Raw genomic sequence first — 14,853 nt, forward strand, 5'->3', positions numbered from 1 at the left:
GTAAGCTGAATTAATAAATATTTTCTTTTCTCAGGGAGAAGAGGAAAGAAAGCAAAGAGAGAATTAGAGAAAAGGAAAAGATTAGAGAGAGAGACAGAGATAAAGAAAAAGAGAAGGATAGAGTTCGAGAAAAGGATAGCGGCAGGGAAAAAGATAGAGGCAGAGAAAAGGAGAGAGGGAGAGAGAGGGAGAAGGAGAAGACCAAGGATAGAGAGAAGGACCGAATGAAAGATAGGGATAAGGAGCGAGAAAAAGACAAGGACAAAGAAAAAGAAAAAGAGAAGGAGAAAGCATCAGATATGGAAAAAGACAAAAGGGAAGATTTGGACAAAGAAAAGGAAAAGGAGAGAGAGATAGAAGGACACAAAGAGAAGGATGACAAAGAACATATCAGAGAAAAGGAGGAAGAGAAAGGAAAGGAAGGAGAAAAGGACCATGAAAGAGATAAAGAAGGGGAGAAAGCAAAATCAAAAGACAAAGAAAGAGATCGAGACAGAGACAGAGAAAGAGATGAAAAAAAGAAAAAGGAGAAGAGATCGAAAACACCGCCTAGAAGTTATAGTTCTTCAAGAAGATCACGTAGTTCTAGCAGGTTTGATTTTTTTCAAAGTTCCCCGATTCATTTTTAAAAAAATTGAAATTGTAGTAAATAAATAGTACATTTAGTGTCCAGTAGTACATACTAAAACAATGATGAGGCTTATTTGATACCTGTTGCATATTTCTGAAGGGATTAAATTAGGACCACATTATGAATCGATTACCATAGACTTTTATCTGGTAAATAATGAAGGATTCCAGAGAGAAACCTTTGGTGCTTCTAGACAAGACTTTTCTTGTGCAAATATCTTGCCTTGTCTTGATATTTACATGAAGTTCATGTATCATGCAATAAACTTCTACACATAGCCTTATATATATTTGGTTACTCATCAAATGAGTAAAACTAAAGAAACTCTGTTGCACTGCAAGTGTTTTGTTCTTCAAAAGCATACCAGATCAGGTTTCTTTTAAATCAACTGGCCTTATGTTAGGTTTTAATGCATTTTTGTATGAATTGTATTTACAGAGCTATTATGCCAAATTGGCATAATGGTTTAGCAAGGTGTGAATGACCCACAGCAGCTTATAGAAGGGTCTCTGTTTTTCTCTGGTACGGATAAAAACTGCAGTTGTTGCTTTTCAATCAAAATGTGCACTGAGATAACTTTATAGTTGAGGTTGACTGCAATTTAGGATCTACATGACAACCTGAGCTTAATTAAATTAGTAATACCCAGTGGACTTCCAATTTTTGATTAATGGATCTTACAGAGATCGAAGGAAGAGGAAGAGCCGAAGTCCTTCAAAGTCTCCCAGATCATCCAAAATCACAAAAAGGAAATCATCTCGGTCTCCATCTCCAAGGAGGTAGGTACATAGATTTATCACACAGAGTTTTTGTACTGTTCAAATTATTCTGAAGTACGTGCCTCTCATTAACAGCAAGTAGATTAATGCAAAGGAACACCGAACAAGAAAGAAACAGAAAACATGTGTCTGTTTTTTTTTTCTTTTGATTAATAATTATCTTCAAGTTTTTTTCTTTTTAGGACATTCTAAACATTTTACCTTTGTGTGTGTGTGTGTGTGTGTGTGTGTGTGTGTGTGTGTGTAGTCTCCAAACTTTGACAGTTTATTTATAATATAAATCTCAAACCATTATTGTTCCTTTGAAATGTAGAATTCATTTTTAGTAGCAGTTGTCTGACTAGAAGTTGAAAAAACACCTTAGTAAAAAGGGCAGTGATAAACCAGTTCTTTAAAGACTGCAGAGGAAACATATTTGAACTTGACTTGAGGTAGTCTTTAGCCTAATTGTCGCTATCAGAGCTTGCTGCAATGCATCGTAAAAGGATTATTAAGGTGCAGGATTTTTTAGTTTGATGGATACACTTCATAGATACTGTTTTTTACTGCTCTTGTAAGCTGCCCATAGATGTTTAAGATGGCCAGCCATAAAAATCTTCCAGATAAATAAATAAACTTTAAGATAATTTGAATAATTTCATTTGAGAAAGAATTGTGGTACATTTTTTTAAAAAAATGCTAAATTTGATGTGTAAAATATTTTTCTATTGCTAGATATTCTTTGTTAAGCAACATAAATTATTTAAAGTAGAAGAAACTGCTAAAATAAATTTTATGTTTCCTGTCATTAAATATATTTAGTACTAATACTTTGTTCCAATGTTACTTGTCATGAATTCAGTATTGTTTGAGGATGTGTGACTTTGCTAATAGTTCTTTAATGAATTCTGTAAGCATGAAATGAACCATCCTAATTACATCAGTGTGTATAATATTTTTTCCAAAACAGAAGCAAGAAAGACAGAAAAACAGAGAAGGAGAAAGATGTAAGTAATGATCGAAGAAGAGAGAGGGAGAGATCTACCTCAAAGCAAAAGAGTAGTAAAGACAAAGAGGTCAAAGAGAAATCAGATAAAACCGCAATTGTGAAGGTAAGCTTATTTTGATCAAGCCAATTCAATCATAGTAGAATATTTTAGGAAGACTTCATTGCCTGCTGTCTTTTGTGCGTTCTTTGGATACCTCCTAAATTTTATTTAATTATTGAAAAATTATCTTCAAAATACCTCAGTAATTTCAGACAAGAACAAGTCATAAATACCAAATTTAAAAAGACAACATAGTTTAACGTGAAGGGACAAAATTTGCAGTGTTGAATTTTATTCCTTTGAGGTCTTTTCAGGAGTATTTGCATGGTAGAATATTGTTTCCAATAGAAAGGAAAGGCCACCATTCTTAATTGCAGAAGGTGAAGTTAATCAGTTTTGCATATTTTCTAATATTTTTCTGAGGTTAATAATAAACTAAATAATATGTGTTATAAACTATCTTAAGTAGTATTTCTACAAGAAGGACTTACATTAAATAGCAATTATCTATTGTAATGAATAGATAATAGGCAAGTTCCCAATCCCTTTTAGTGGCAGCAATCAACCAGATAGGATTCAGTTAACTGCACTTCTAGCAGCAAAAGCTGCAGCCCTTTCTAGCAGCGAAAGCTGCACCCCTTTCCCATAAATGGAAAGATTTTGTCAAACCTGAATAGAAAATTGGTAATTGGAAAGAGGGGACATAATCTTTTATTTCAGTGAGGGTTTTCAGTCACCAAAATTCTCTTAGAAGCCTGTATTGAATTTTAAGTATTCCTCTGTATCCTACTGAATTGTTGTCATGTAACAGGTCGTGGAAGAAGATTGTGCCCGCCTATTTTCCTGTCCTCCCCTATTGTTGAAAGGCGTTTTTTTTACTGCAAACTACTCTTTATTGAAAATGTCATAATTTCTCTTTGCTGGACAGAATGCTCTTGAGCCAAATGAGCATGGAAGTACATTCCCTCGGTTCGGGCATGTGTGCATTTGGGCATGCACTTTGGGCACTTGGTCTGGAAAAGGTTAGCCATCACTGGCCTAGAGAGTATTGCAATCTTTTCCATTACTAGGGAGTGGGAGTAGAGATACCATAATACAATAGACTGCATGCTTGCTGGATCCATTTGAATCATTTCTGGATATTCTATAACCCAAGTCAGATTGAATGTGCATTTTTCTAATTTAGCAAAGAACTTATTGTGTCACAATTTTTGTAATATATTTCTGAAATGAGTTCCATGAAAGCAGGAATCTTCAGAATAAACCAAGAGGTCATCCAGTAGACAATAATATCTGCAGAAATGTTCATGAAGCTATAGAAAAAACTTCAGAATAAGACTTGAAACCAGGCTGAAAGACATTACTATGTATTCAAATCTTCCATACCTTGTATCAAAGCTTGATAAATATTCATGCCCTTCTTTGATTCTAATGAAGTTGTAAGCACTTCTCAAGTCTAGTTTTGTAAAAAACAATGTTTTTAGTAACTGATCTAGTAGATCAGTGGGAGTGGATAATAGTGTCTAATTATTACTTTGTTCAGGTCCTTGTAATCATGAATTGTGTGCATTTGGGTTCCCTCCTTTCCATTTAGATTGATTATTCTTTTTATCCCAAAGATGCTTTCCCCAAATGTTTTGTTTCTCATCAAGAAGCTTCTTCAGTTTTAGCTCAGTTCTTCAGTTCTCCAATTAATATAGTAACTAAATTGCAAAACAAATGTTGATAACATTTATATAAACTCAACAAAAACACAATATAACAACTTAAGTTGTTATATAAACCTAAAGATAGGTTTATTGTATGTCTTGCCTTAGTCCCTAAATGTATATTTAAAAAATTGTTGCTTTTAAAAGATTCCTGAATCCTAGGATATGACTCTTTCATTTGGTGGAAGATAATTTCACATTCTGTGCAGCAGGTTTAGATAGTTAATTGGTGCTGGCTAATGATTAATATGGGCATAGAAGAAACTAATTGTTGCAGTACTAATATCAACAGAAGGATATAATGCATTATGAATTTCATTTAAAAGTTGCCATTTAAAAATAAGTAATTATTTCAGATGTTTCAATTTTTATCAGATGTATTTATTTTTAAGGTTTATAGCCTTTCTTCAGGTGCTCCATATGGTTTACATGGAGATTATTATTATTTCCCCCCATTTTTATACACTTTTAAAATTCAAATTTTGGAGTGCATGAGAAGGACCATGCGTGCCCTCAAAATTCAATTAGATAAATTTGTTGTGTATTATTTATTTATTGCCTTTTAAATATTTTTTTTATTTACAAAGGATAAAGATCTCAGTAAAGAGAATCAAAATTCTGAAATCAGTAAAGCAGCAGAGGAAGAAGAGACAACAATTGCAGCAGAAATTGAACAACAACAGAATGGGAACTGCCAACCAAATGAAGACACGATCTCAGTTAAAACTGAAGATGTGTAGAATATTGAATGGACCTTTGACCCATTTTGCAAAAGAAATACAAAACCTTTTGTTTGATCTCCAAAATACATCAAAAGAGGATAAAAAAAATTAAGCAATCAACTGGCCATACCAAATTCTGCTAGCAGCTACTCCAGTCTTGGTGGTTTGGTCAGCTTGAGGACTGACAAGAAGCAGGACTCTGACCAATAGGATATGCTGTTACAAAAGCAAGCAGCAATGGTCATATCTTCCAAAATAAATGTATTTCATTGATCATAAAATACTAGGTGGTTGCAATCTATACTATCCTGAAAAGCTACCAGAGGGATGCATTTGGAAGTTGTTAAAATATTTGTAGATTGATAAATTTTGTTTTTTCTTATGGTTTTAAAACTAAACTCCATGTGATATGTTTTGATGATGTGCTTGAAAATGGTGCAGAAATAAACATATTTCCCTTGATGTTGTAAATTACAAGTGATGAAAAGTTTTAACTTAACAGTTTTACATTTGTGTTTATGCCCACAAAGGTAAGTGAAGATTCTTCCTCTGTTGTTTGTGACTTTCTTTTTATATTTTTAAAAACATATTTCACAACGTAAGTCTACAATTCTTCTCTTAATTAGTAGTTGATCAATGCATGCTAATGTTCTGATTCTAAAAAGAAGATACATGTTTATACTAGAGTTCCATTCTTCCAATTATAAGCACATCTATGTAGTAATTCCAGACAACTGACTTTGTCTTGAGTTGTATTACAGGGTGCCTACTCACTTGCAAATTGAACAGAACAGAAAGACGAATTTTTACTTGTTAGTGGAGATGTAGAGCACAAGCTGATGCTTTAGTGCCTTTGACACAGAATAGTGATTTCTAGTAATGTAGAGGGTTTTTTTTAAAAAATCTCTGTTTGAGTTGCTTTTTTTGATGATTATCACACCAGTAGGCAAGCATTTGAAAGATGTCAGTCATATCAACTATTAGTTATTTGAAATAATTTGAAGATCTCTTGATTTCAAGTAAAAAAACCAACAACCCTATGTAATATATGGATTAATTGCTGTTTAGGGACCATAAAAAAGTGAGCATTTTATCCAATTAATCCATACATTTTTCAGATCATATACTGAAACATGGAATTGAATAGTGCTAAAAAGAAGTAATTTACTTCTCATCAGGACTGGAACTTAGAAATCTCCCTTTAAAAGCACGTATCTTAAGGGCTAAATGTAAGAGGTTATTTCTATACTTTCTATCAGAAGTAAAGAAATAATTAAGATTTCTGTTCTGTTTGATAAAGTTCTGAAAGAAAAAAAGCAACTAGTTCTAGTCTCATTGCAGCCTTTTAAAATTTAAAGCAAAGGGTTATACTGTAAAATCAAGAACTATTTGAATATAATGTAATACAATCATATGGCCTTATAGCACTGAAAAAAAAGTATGAAAAGCCAAATAGTCATATAGCTTTCAGTTTGTGTTTTCAATATTTCTGTTTACGGACAGATAGGTGAGTATGATAAAATGAAAGCTATAAGATAAGAGGGCTCTTAGATTGTGACACTGCTTTAGTAGCTCATTGTTGGGTAAGGTGTTTTTGTTTGTTTTTTGTTACAGTCTAAAGTTTTTTTTTCTTCAAAAAACCTTTAGTGAATGCTTTACCATGTAAAGTATGGACAGTAATTTTGTGATGTTTATGCCACATAAAGTTGGCTTGCAAACAGCTTATTCTGATAAAGCAAAGACAAACCTCATGCTTCTTGAAGGACTGTGAAAGATTGTGTCTTGCAACAGCAGCTGTCATATTTATGATTTGTAAGTAGCATAGAGCAAAGATTGTATACCTGCTATCTTTGGTACCATCACTAATAAATTTTAGTATTTTAGAGAGAAGTAGTTTTGATTTGCTTTTTAAAATAATGCCTGAAAGTTTATTATCATTTACTACAATAGCTGCATTTTGTTATATGGATACTTTGGTTTGTGTTGGTATATATAGCAAAGTAAAAAAGATGGAGCCCAGAAGAGATATGTATTAAAAGTTTATAACTTTTCAGTATAAAGTACGGTAATGTTCCAAGTTTTTTTCATATATTGCCAAATGTGGTATCACTTTAATTTACAAGCAGAGGCTGAGATGGTTACAATGGGCCTAGTGAGTGTTTGATTAGGATCAATTTAAGACTAGTTAATGTAGTAGCTGAATAGGTTAAGGTCGTTTGAGTACAATAAAATCCCTGTTAAAATTGCATCAGATCATTGAGACGCTTGTTTGTTTTGTTTCTGTGTAGTTCCACAGGAATACATAAACATTTCCTTATGCAAAATACGTAGAGTTTGAACACTAAAATTGCAATTGTGGAAGGTGAGGTGGGTGGATACAGGAAGATGTAGGAAGAGGAAGACTGCATAGACTGCTTTACAGAGCTCTGGAAACAATTGTTAAACCCCAAAGCATACAAATTTATTTCAATATGACAAAAAAGTCTTGTATAATACAGTATAATGCTGTCAGTTTAAAACAAATTTTCAAGTTGAATTTATTTTTTTAAAATTTCCACAAAATTGTTAGCAAGGACACAGCCTATCTTTCTGCCTCGTGCATTATAACCACAAATGTGTAGATCGAGCTTGTAGAATAATCTGTCTTTAATGTCAGATACAGAAATGACAGATTTGGAGATAGCAAGGATTGTACAATGGGTGAGTATGATGACCCTGTTGTCTGCCATAGCATTTTCCGTAAATGTGGAAAGAGCTGCTATCTGCACAGGTGCCAAAGAAGCTAACTTTGCTAAATATTGCTGACAAGGCACTGGGAATAGAAGGTAGTTTTAGATCTTTACAGGACTTTGAAACATGTTAGAACAATTAAGCTGGGGGTTTACCTTGCACTTCCAAGAATTCTAGCAATGTAAATAATTTAGAAGAAAACTACTGCCATCAAAGATAAAGTCATAACACAATGGAGGGGAAGGGGAGTTAAACTGGAAAGCATGAAAGATACTGTGCTTGTTTTAATTGCCACTGCCTTACCACACATTCTGCTATTGAGCCACTTCCAAATAGTATGAATTCTTTTGATTGGTAAATATTAACTTCTAAGTGACTCTATTCATATCCAGAGAGCTTCAGGAACAATCAATTGGTAAGTTTAGCTAAAAAGAGTTTGGTTCATTGCAAAAATATTAATATAGAGATTTGATATAATAATTTCTGTTAGCATTTGTTTACCTTCATATAAGGTAATATAGGGATCAAAAGCAATGTAACCTTTATTTCAGGCTACTGTTACGTTAATTGAAGAAATTGTTCAAGTTTTGACAACTTGAATAGCACAATCTGAAAATATGTATTTGGCTACATTGCTACAAATAGAAATGAATTGTGAAAAACATTGGGCATTATGTACATTAGAAAAAAGTATCCAAAGAATGGACCAAGATGGTGCCAATGCCTTTAGATTATTTAAAGGCATTTAAAGGTAGGGGGGCTTCAATCGCTCACAACATACCTCTAAAAATAGAGTGCTGAATTTCTTCAAGTAAAAATCATTAGGCTTAAAAATAATTAAATTCCCATGGTAAAAATTAATATAATTGTATGGCGGAGCTTAAACTCATCTGTATTTGTAATTATAATTAGACCATATATCCAAATGATATATGAAATATAATGAAATAATTTCAATAAGATTGATTAGAATATATCAAACAATTCCAATTTATGCCAATATGAATTCTAATTACATATCCTTCATCTAGTGGTAAATGCTTTTGATCAGTTTACTACCTGAAGTGTCATCGGCTTTACCTCATAGGATCTCAAGAACAGCAACATACTGGTGATTCTTCTTTACTTCCTGAGTTTTTGGACAACTGTTAGAGATGGACCGTTTTCGTAGGCATATTCTCTGAAAGCTGCTGCATGGCTTTGTGACTGAATTCCATACCAACATAATCAAGGTGAAGGCCTGCCTTCACCTTCTCACTGGCATTTACTCTGTTATGAGGCTTGGGAAGTGTCTCTTCCTTTCCCCTTCCCACTGCTTCAGAATACTCTGTGGAAACTCTCCCGGTTGCTGGACTTGTTGGAGGAAATACCTCCAGATCATTCTTTATCACATAAAGCTTATCGGCTTCGTTCACTGGTGCTGAAGGAAGCAATGGTTGGAAGCTGGGTCTCAGGAGAGCCTGTATATTCAATGAAGTGGGGGAAAAATAAGTTGTCACTGTATTCAAACCTTAAGCCACAAACCAGACAACCTTAGCTGTCCTTATGGGTAATTCTATCCTCTGCAGGGCCCGAACATTGGGCTAATTGAGCATAAGAGTTAAATTAACCACGGGTAAATATTGTGCAAACACAGCTTTAATTTCTTACGGCAATATTAGAGTTAATTCCTAAAGCAAAATTAATAAGAAACAAATTGAAAAAAATATTTTTACTATAATTAATTAATCATGGTATGACACTGCAAGGTGTTGGACCTAATAACCTCCAGTTGTGCTGGACTGCAGGGCAACACATTCCTAGCCAACATACCCATTAGCTATGTTGGATGGCAATTAGAGAGTAGAGATCAATTTACTCAAAAGTGGTAGATTCATATGGTTGACGTTAGGAATTGACAACTATTTCTCCAGTTTAATCTTTTTTTAAATAGGAAATCTCTTTCACTGTTACAGTACTAATCACAATCTGTTTCTCTAATATTTTAAAAAATATTCATCTATTTTCTACACAGGGATATTTTTGTACAACTTATAGTACAGTAATACTGAAGAACTTTCTGTATTGCCCTATTATCTGTTATTACAAGAGTTGTGGTGGCGCAGTGATTAGAGTGCAGTATTGCAGGCTAATTCTGCTGACTGCCAGGGGTTCGATCCTCACCAGCTCAAGGTTGACTCAACCTTTTATCCTTCTGAAGTTGGTAAAATGAGGACCCAGATTGTTCGGGGCAATAGGCTGTAAACCGCTTAGAGAATGCTGTAAAGCACTGTGAAGTGGTAGATAAATCTAAGTGCTATTGCTATCGTATCTCTCGAAGTTTCAGTAGCATTTTCTTTCTTTTTCTTTCCTTAATTTCCAGCCATTTCACTTGTGTCAGGAGCACTTGTGGTGGCCTAAGAGCTCTACCAGCGAAAATGGATTTCCGAGCTCCATTTTCAGCTGCAATGACTTCCTACAACCCTCTGCCAGCAAAAACGGAGCTCCCAAGCTCGTTTTCACTAGCAGAGGCACCACGGGCCTGTCCTTTGCTGTTTCCAGGACCGCCCCACAGGCAAGATCTAAGCATCCCGCAGACTAGATCCAGGCCCCGGGCCTTGAGTTTGACACACCAGTTCTAGACTCATAAAAGATGACAGTGCGGACAGCAAAAACCCCACAGTATATTGATTTAAATACAACAGTGGAAAGGCATTCTATACATAAGCAATTATGCTATACTATTTAATAATGGAGATAAGTCCACAGTATTAAATGGTGCAAAAATGCTTAAAAGAATCATACCACTGGAAAGGTTCTTTCTGCAACTTGCATAGCACTGCTATCTCTTGGATTTGGGACAGGTGGCCAGCATGATTTTCTTGATCTGAAAGTCCAAATTTTGTTGAAAACATGAAAATTATGTTTAGTTCTTGAAAACCTAATCCTGCAAGTTTCATAATGAATTCAGTGTTAACAGGAGATATAGCTGAGCACCTGGCAGAAATGACCTTTTGGCCAAAGCATTTGGAATGGGCTTATCTGAGAAAAACCAACTAGCAGGTGCAATTTACATGCTGTAAATATCAATGTGTGCAATTTGGTGCAGTATGTAAAAGTAACTCCTAGCTAAAATTGCATGAAATACACTAAGCAAATGCGGGTTTTTTTCTTGCATAATCCATCACACACTTATAGCAAAAGTATGGGAGCTAATAATCATCAGGATTGTGAGAGTTATGTATTAGTGTATTTATTACCAAACATTTATTTTTAAAATTATTGTTTGATTCTTTTTGCACAGCATTTTCTTACCAGCAAATGCTCATAATGCTTTTCCTATTTGCCTGTGCTAATCAATGTGTCCTGATCATCAAACCCTTGACAATGATTTTCTGTTTTATTAAAACACTTATAATTCAAGGGGTTAAAATAGTGTTACATTTTATTGGTCTATATTCTCTTTCAAACTGCAAGTACTCAACAAACTATCGCTTCTGGTTATGGAAATTCTGCATTCCATGGTTTTTGAGAAACAAGATTGTAATCTGCCAGTAAAGAACTTGATGTAGCTTTGCAAGCTTTCTTGTGGGAACACAATCAATGCCTTTGCCCTTATTTTTGCTGGCGCGCTGGGTGAAAAGAGAAGAACTCCCAAAATGTATTGAGGTGGCAGAAGCTTAAATACTGGATCAAAAACCCATGCCCTTGTCCTAGCAGGGCCTCAATAAGGAAAAATATGCTTGCTGTTATCCTTACTGCTTTTCTCATCATTCTGAATGGGAAATTGCTAAGCAAATGCAGAAGGGGAAGAAGAAAAGGGGAAAAAATGATTTCACATGATTTTAGAACTAGTTCATTTGCAATGGTTTCTTTCTACCCTGCCTATTGTATTGCACTTGCTTCTGTATATGTCTCCTAACACCCATCTTAGTGCTTATTCCCAGATAAGGATTAACCAAGGGATAGAATCAAGCTCACGAGAAGTGATCCTACCAATTTATAATGCTTTGGTAAGACCACACTTGAAATACTGCATCCAATTTTGGTCACCACAATATTTAAAAAAAGGTTAAGACTCTGGAAAGAGTGCAGAAAAGAGCAACAAAGATGATTGGGTGGAGGGAGCTGAAAGCTAAATGTTTCCAGGAATTGGGTATGTCTAGTCTAGTGAAAAGAAGAACTAGGGGTGACATGATAGCAGTGTTCCAATATTTGAGGGGCTGTCACAAAGAAGAGGGAGTCAACCTATTCTCCAAAGCACCAGAAGGCCAATCAAGAAGCAATGAACAACCTGAAACTGAACAAAGAGAGAAACAACCTATAACCGAGGAGAAACTTCCTCACAGTAAGAAAAAATCAACCAGTGGAACTGCTTGCCTTCAGAACTTGTGGGTGCTCCAACACTAGAGATTTTTAAGAAGAGATTGGACAACCATTTGTTGAAAATGATATAGGGTCTCCTGTTTGGGGATTGGGATTGGGATAGAACAGGGGTCTCCAACAGTGGCAATTTTAAGACTTGTGGACTTCAATTCCCAGAATTCCTGGGAGTTGAAGTCTACAAGTCTTAAAGGTGCCAAGGTTGGAGTTCCCTGGGCTAGAAGACCTCCAAATTCCCTTCCAAGTCTGTAATTCTGTTAATAATGTTACTTTAATTCTTAAGTTTTGTAGAGCTAGACAACAAGGTAATGGTGAGTCCATAGAGGAAGTGAGCAGAACCCTATTTTTGTTCTGTTCATGCTTTCAAAAGTTTTGCACCACTTTTGAATTCTGTGGCTTTTGTTTGCTTGTTACCACAATTAGAATAAAAACACACAAAGCAATTAAAGTATTTCTATATCATGAAAATATAATTACCGTTTCAGTACTGAGGAACAAATTGTGATAGCAATAGCTGGAATTATTATGAGGCCAAGACAGAGGCCAACAACCATTCCTCCAAATTCTCCTTGATCTAAGAAGAAATAAGCAACAGAAAAATTGAGAAACAAACACTGCTCTAGGGAATTAGCCTTTTTGTTAAAAAATATATATGTTCCACTGGTAAGTAAGACAACTGTTTTCTCTATCAAGGATCTAACATATGCAGTTATTTATGGCCCAGTAGCTGGTTAGGACGGAGAGTTGTGCCCATTGTTGGCACTGAAAAAGTTGGCCATCAATGCTGGGTCAATGTGGAATACAACCTGATCCTGTGGATAATCTTAATTTGACTAGATGCATAGATAGCTGAGTAACATTAATGTGAAAGAGTAGAATACACATTAAAAGTACTAATAAGTAAATGCATAATAATAAAATTTCAAAATACCATATTTCAGCGTAGTAAAATCCTGCGGCAAGCTTTGAGCTCCTTCTCCCTTGCTAGTGATGCCAGAGACATGGACTGTATAATGGGTATTTGCCTTAAGATCAACCAAGTGGTGCTGTTTCATTGAAGAATTGAGAGTAAGGGCTGTAATGGAAGGGAAGGGAAGATGTTACGAAGAATAGTTGCTGTGCCTACCCCAGGAGAGGAAGAATTTGTTCTCAGTGTATTTGGGTGATAGATAAATATCTTCTAAGCCAGTGTTTCTCAAGCTTGGCAACTTTAAGATGGGTGGACTTCAACTCTCAGAATTCATTCAATGATGTTCTAAGTTCCCAGTGATGTTTTCCTCAAATGATAAAGGGAGAATTTTTCTCTTGAACTGATTGACCTTGTCTCTTCTCTTAACATACTTTACCTGATAGCATGGCACCTTTCTATATATAGTGTAGAAGCTATTGTATCCACTTACACATAGAATCAAATGATCTTGAACAATTCAAACTTTGCCTAGCAATACAGATAGTCCTTGTTTAATGACTCAGCAACCACTCAAATTTGAATGATGAATGATGGCAATTATGACCAAACCTCATAAACTGTGGTTGCAGTGTCCCCACAGTCAAGTAATTAAGATTTGTGACTTTCCAAGCTGGCTCTCACAAGTAAAGTTAATGGGGAAGCTGCCAAGAAGTTAGAAGTTGTGATCATTAGAGGCTGTCACTTAAGTACCTGTGCAGTCTTTGCTTAACTATGACAACAAGAAGTATTGTCACTAAGCAGCATGGTGGTCATACGACTGTTTTGACATGATTGTATCACTTAACAATAGTTTTTACCAATTAGTATAATTAAACAAGGATTACCTGTAACATGATATGAGCAGTCAATATATGTGGATTCTAATTAAAGAGGACCATCAACAGAACTTCACTGTGCTTTATGTACTGTACCATTATTTCTTAGCTGACTGCAAGACACTGTCAAAGTCTCTTTTTAAATTCTAGTTTAGGTATATTTGTTACTTTCCCTTCTTTCTCCCTTTTTTACCCTGTCCAACTCTCAGCTGCTTCTCTTTTCTCTTTGGATCTTTCCTTTCTCTGAGTTCTTTTAATTTCATAACTGGTTTCTTTATAAAAGAAAAAGATGAAGGAGAGTTAAAGGGAACCAGCTCTTCTGCATTTAGACTATGATGTCTTACTTTCTGAAAAGACTTCCAAGTCCCTTCTTTGACATTGAATCCTGCTGCTCTGTAGGAGAATATCTTGCAGTATATGGATTCTAAGTGTCTTTTTCTCCAGCGTTTGAAGTTAAAAGCATTTTTTCACTTAAATATTTTATTGAAGTGGAGTAAAAGATTCATATTATTTCAGAATAGTAAAGCATTTGCAGCATGTGGGGTCATTATGAACAGTGCTCACTGCTGCCTCCAAAATCAAAATGCATAGATGTGATACATGCCTGCCGACTTTCCTTTTCTCTTCTCTCTTTTATAGGAAACTTTAAAAATTAGGAGCCTAATACTGTATGAGTTAAAGAAAATTTATTTCTTGTCATATATATATGACAACATATATGTAAAGGTTCATTTATATATGAATATGGATATGAGTATGTATGTATGTATGTGTATAATTATATACCGTGTTTCCCCGAAAATAAGACAGGGTCTTATTTTCCTTTGACCCCCAAAATAAGCATTTAGCCTTATGTTCGGGAAAGTTTTATTTTTGAGGTGCAGGAGGCGGCGAGCCTGGTCACCTCATGGCTGTTGCTGTGTTGCAATATTTTTGGGGACAGCTTATATGTATGTATGTATGTATGTATGTGTGTGTGTGTGTATATATATATATATATATATATATATATATACACACATACATACACACACATACATATATATATTACAACCCCCGGTATGCCCAAATATGGGAGGAAGATCACTACTTCCCTTCTCTGTCCTT

At 34.9% G+C, this 14,853-nt stretch overlaps 2 protein-coding genes across 2 annotated transcripts in view; one reads left to right on the plus strand and one right to left on the minus strand.

The window, feature by feature from the left end:
• The window catches only part of SREK1 (splicing regulatory glutamic acid and lysine rich protein 1), a 31,052-nt gene extending 23,930 nt beyond the window's left edge, over nucleotides 1-7,122 (plus strand). Inside the window, exons 9-12 of the mRNA XM_087715575.1 lie at nucleotides 35-592; nucleotides 1,315-1,410; nucleotides 2,360-2,501; nucleotides 4,735-7,122. Of these exons, the coding sequence (XP_087571701.1) occupies nucleotides 35-592; nucleotides 1,315-1,410; nucleotides 2,360-2,501; nucleotides 4,735-4,887 (949 nt within the window). The 3' untranslated portion in view covers nucleotides 4,888-7,122. The remainder of the gene's footprint in view (nucleotides 1-34; nucleotides 593-1,314; nucleotides 1,411-2,359; nucleotides 2,502-4,734) is intronic.
• A 262-nt stretch (nucleotides 7,123-7,384) lies between these two features.
• The window catches only part of LOC106546711 (interleukin-6 receptor subunit beta), a 32,195-nt gene continuing 24,726 nt past the window's right edge, over nucleotides 7,385-14,853 (minus strand). Inside the window, exons 13-16 of the mRNA XM_087715715.1 lie at nucleotides 12,893-13,036; nucleotides 12,439-12,535; nucleotides 10,384-10,465; nucleotides 7,385-9,059 (exon numbers count right to left, since the gene is read on the minus strand). Of these exons, the coding sequence (XP_087571841.1) occupies nucleotides 8,748-9,059; nucleotides 10,384-10,465; nucleotides 12,439-12,535; nucleotides 12,893-13,036 (635 nt within the window). The 3' untranslated portion in view covers nucleotides 7,385-8,747. The remainder of the gene's footprint in view (nucleotides 9,060-10,383; nucleotides 10,466-12,438; nucleotides 12,536-12,892; nucleotides 13,037-14,853) is intronic.

The sequence above is a fragment of the Thamnophis sirtalis genome, unplaced genomic scaffold, assembly GCF_051295495.1.
Source record: "Thamnophis sirtalis isolate CommonGarterSnake01/CBP01778 unplaced genomic scaffold, rThaSir2_p1.2 scaffold_5, whole genome shotgun sequence".
In the NCBI taxonomy this organism is placed as follows: Eukaryota; Metazoa; Chordata; class Lepidosauria; order Squamata; family Natricidae; genus Thamnophis; species Thamnophis sirtalis.